Source organism: Belonocnema kinseyi, chromosome 8 (genome assembly GCF_010883055.1).
Source record: "Belonocnema kinseyi isolate 2016_QV_RU_SX_M_011 chromosome 8, B_treatae_v1, whole genome shotgun sequence".
Classification (NCBI taxonomy): domain Eukaryota; kingdom Metazoa; phylum Arthropoda; class Insecta; order Hymenoptera; family Cynipidae; genus Belonocnema; species Belonocnema kinseyi.
Window position 1 is genome coordinate 34,292,667 of NC_046664.1, and position 2,001 is coordinate 34,294,667.

General features: G+C 32.5%; 1 protein-coding gene across 1 annotated transcript in view; it reads left to right on the forward strand.

Annotated features, from left to right (window-relative positions):
- Positions 1-2,001, forward strand: part of LOC117178022 (E3 ubiquitin-protein ligase MYLIP) — a 349,268-nt gene that overhangs the window by 330,181 nt on the left and 17,086 nt on the right. The window contains exon 3 of the mRNA XM_033369216.1: positions 1,204-1,444. Coding sequence (XP_033225107.1) covers positions 1,204-1,444 — 241 coding nt within the window. The remainder of the gene's footprint in view (positions 1-1,203; positions 1,445-2,001) is intronic.

Sequence of the window (2,001 nt, forward strand, 5' to 3'; positions counted from 1 at the left end):
ACTTCTCCTAAGTCCACGGTAATCTCCCCTAATTCTCCTCCACTAATTTTTCCACACTACTCCTACTTTTTCCTCCCCTCACTTTTCCTCACTTTTCCTACTTCTCTATTAATTTTTTCTCGCTCACTCTACTCCCCCTTCCCTAATTCCCTTCGCATCCCTTACACCCCTCCAATAATTTTTCCTCATTTTCTTTTCCGTTAAAAAAAAATAAAATTCAAATCCATGTCGATTCATTGAAGGGCAATATGATCGACACAAAATAATTTAGTAGTTTTCATTTTCAACAAAATAGTTAATTTTTATGCCAAAAAGACACGTTTCTAGAAGACAGTTGAATATAGTTCGTTTTAGCCAAGAGAGATGAATTTTTAGCCAAGAGTGATCACTTTTTTTATACCATTAAATATGAATTTTTATTCCAAATGTAGCTTATTTTTCTACTGAAAGGCAATTTTTTGACTAGTTGAATTAAAATAAAAAATAGGAGTTTTTAACAAAATAGTTCAATCTTTAACAACAATAACGAATTTTCAACAAACAACATTTATTTTCTACCCAAATTGATAAATTGAAAAAGAAATTGGTCTCTAGTATCGTAGTCAAATTTTTAATTGAGAAGTTTTGAAGAGTCAGAAATATTTCAAATCTTGTAAACTTGAACAGATTTAAAAAATGTCGGATTTTGTAAAAAGTCATAATCATTTAAAAACATACTTAGGAATTTAAGAAATTTTAAAGAGATTAAAAATATTTTCAAATTTGAACAGATTTGCGAAAATTTATTAAATGTTTATAAATGTTTTCCAAACTTCTGAAACTTGTAAGCATCTTTTAAACTGACTCGGATTTGTTCCAATATATTGTAAATTCCTGTAAAATAACAAACATTTCTTAAAAATGTTCTAGATTTTTTCTGACACATCAAAAATATTCAAGTCCTTGATTTTTCTCCAGAGAATTTACGTGTTCAAAAACTTATAAAAAAATTAGTTACTAAAAATTTCTATTCTTAATTTCAAATTATATTTCCCCTTAAATCCAAAATCGCATGCGTAACGTGAAATTATTATCTTAGTTAGTCAAATATTTCTCACGTATTTTGAATTAATTTGAAAAATAATAATTTCATAATATTAAAAATGAATGTATATCTCTTGATTATTATTAAAGGATGGTAAATATTTTTGATTTTGATTTCAGGCATCAATTTTACCTACATTCCCGTTTGGAACTAGTGGAGGGCAGATTGAAGGTTTCCGATTGGGTATCCGTAGCCCGTTTGGTAGCTCTAATTGCTCAAGCCGATGGTGGTGATTGCGATACCTTGCAACCACCTCATGCACTTTATTCTCAGTGCTGCCACATACAACCGGCTGAGCCATACGAGCCAAAACCTCACGACTTTTTACATCGAATAGTTCAACAGCATAAGGAGATCAAGGTAATTTTAATTCACTCTATTGATCTAAAAAATCAACAAACAAATAATAATTGTGTTTTTTTGTTGAAAAAATGTTATTGGTGGTATTGGTTTCGGGCAGGGCTTGCCTTGGCCTTGGTTCTAAATTGAAGGAATTTAAACGTAAATAGACAGGGTCGCGTTAATCATTTCGGTTGTATTTGGAAGCATGACGCAACCTGATGCAACTAAGACGTTGAGAGTGCGGCCCTCGAGCTGTTTGTCACGCTCGACTTAACATATCCTCTCTTTCGGCTCCGCGGCTCCTCTAATCACGAAACTGTGGAGGCTATCAGTTCTAGGAAGGGCGTAAATCTGAGGTTTTATATTGGAATTTGAGTGTAATTCCCATAAAAAAATAGATGTTTCTGTGAATTTTATTCAGAATCATCAATATTAGTTAAATCGTGTTGAAACTCAACACTTCTCTCCAGAATTACGAGGGTAGTTCAATAAGTCCTTAGAATGACCAACATATGGCGCGCGAATCGCTCCAAATCAACTGTTTTCAGTCAGCACCACTCCCGACTAGATATATC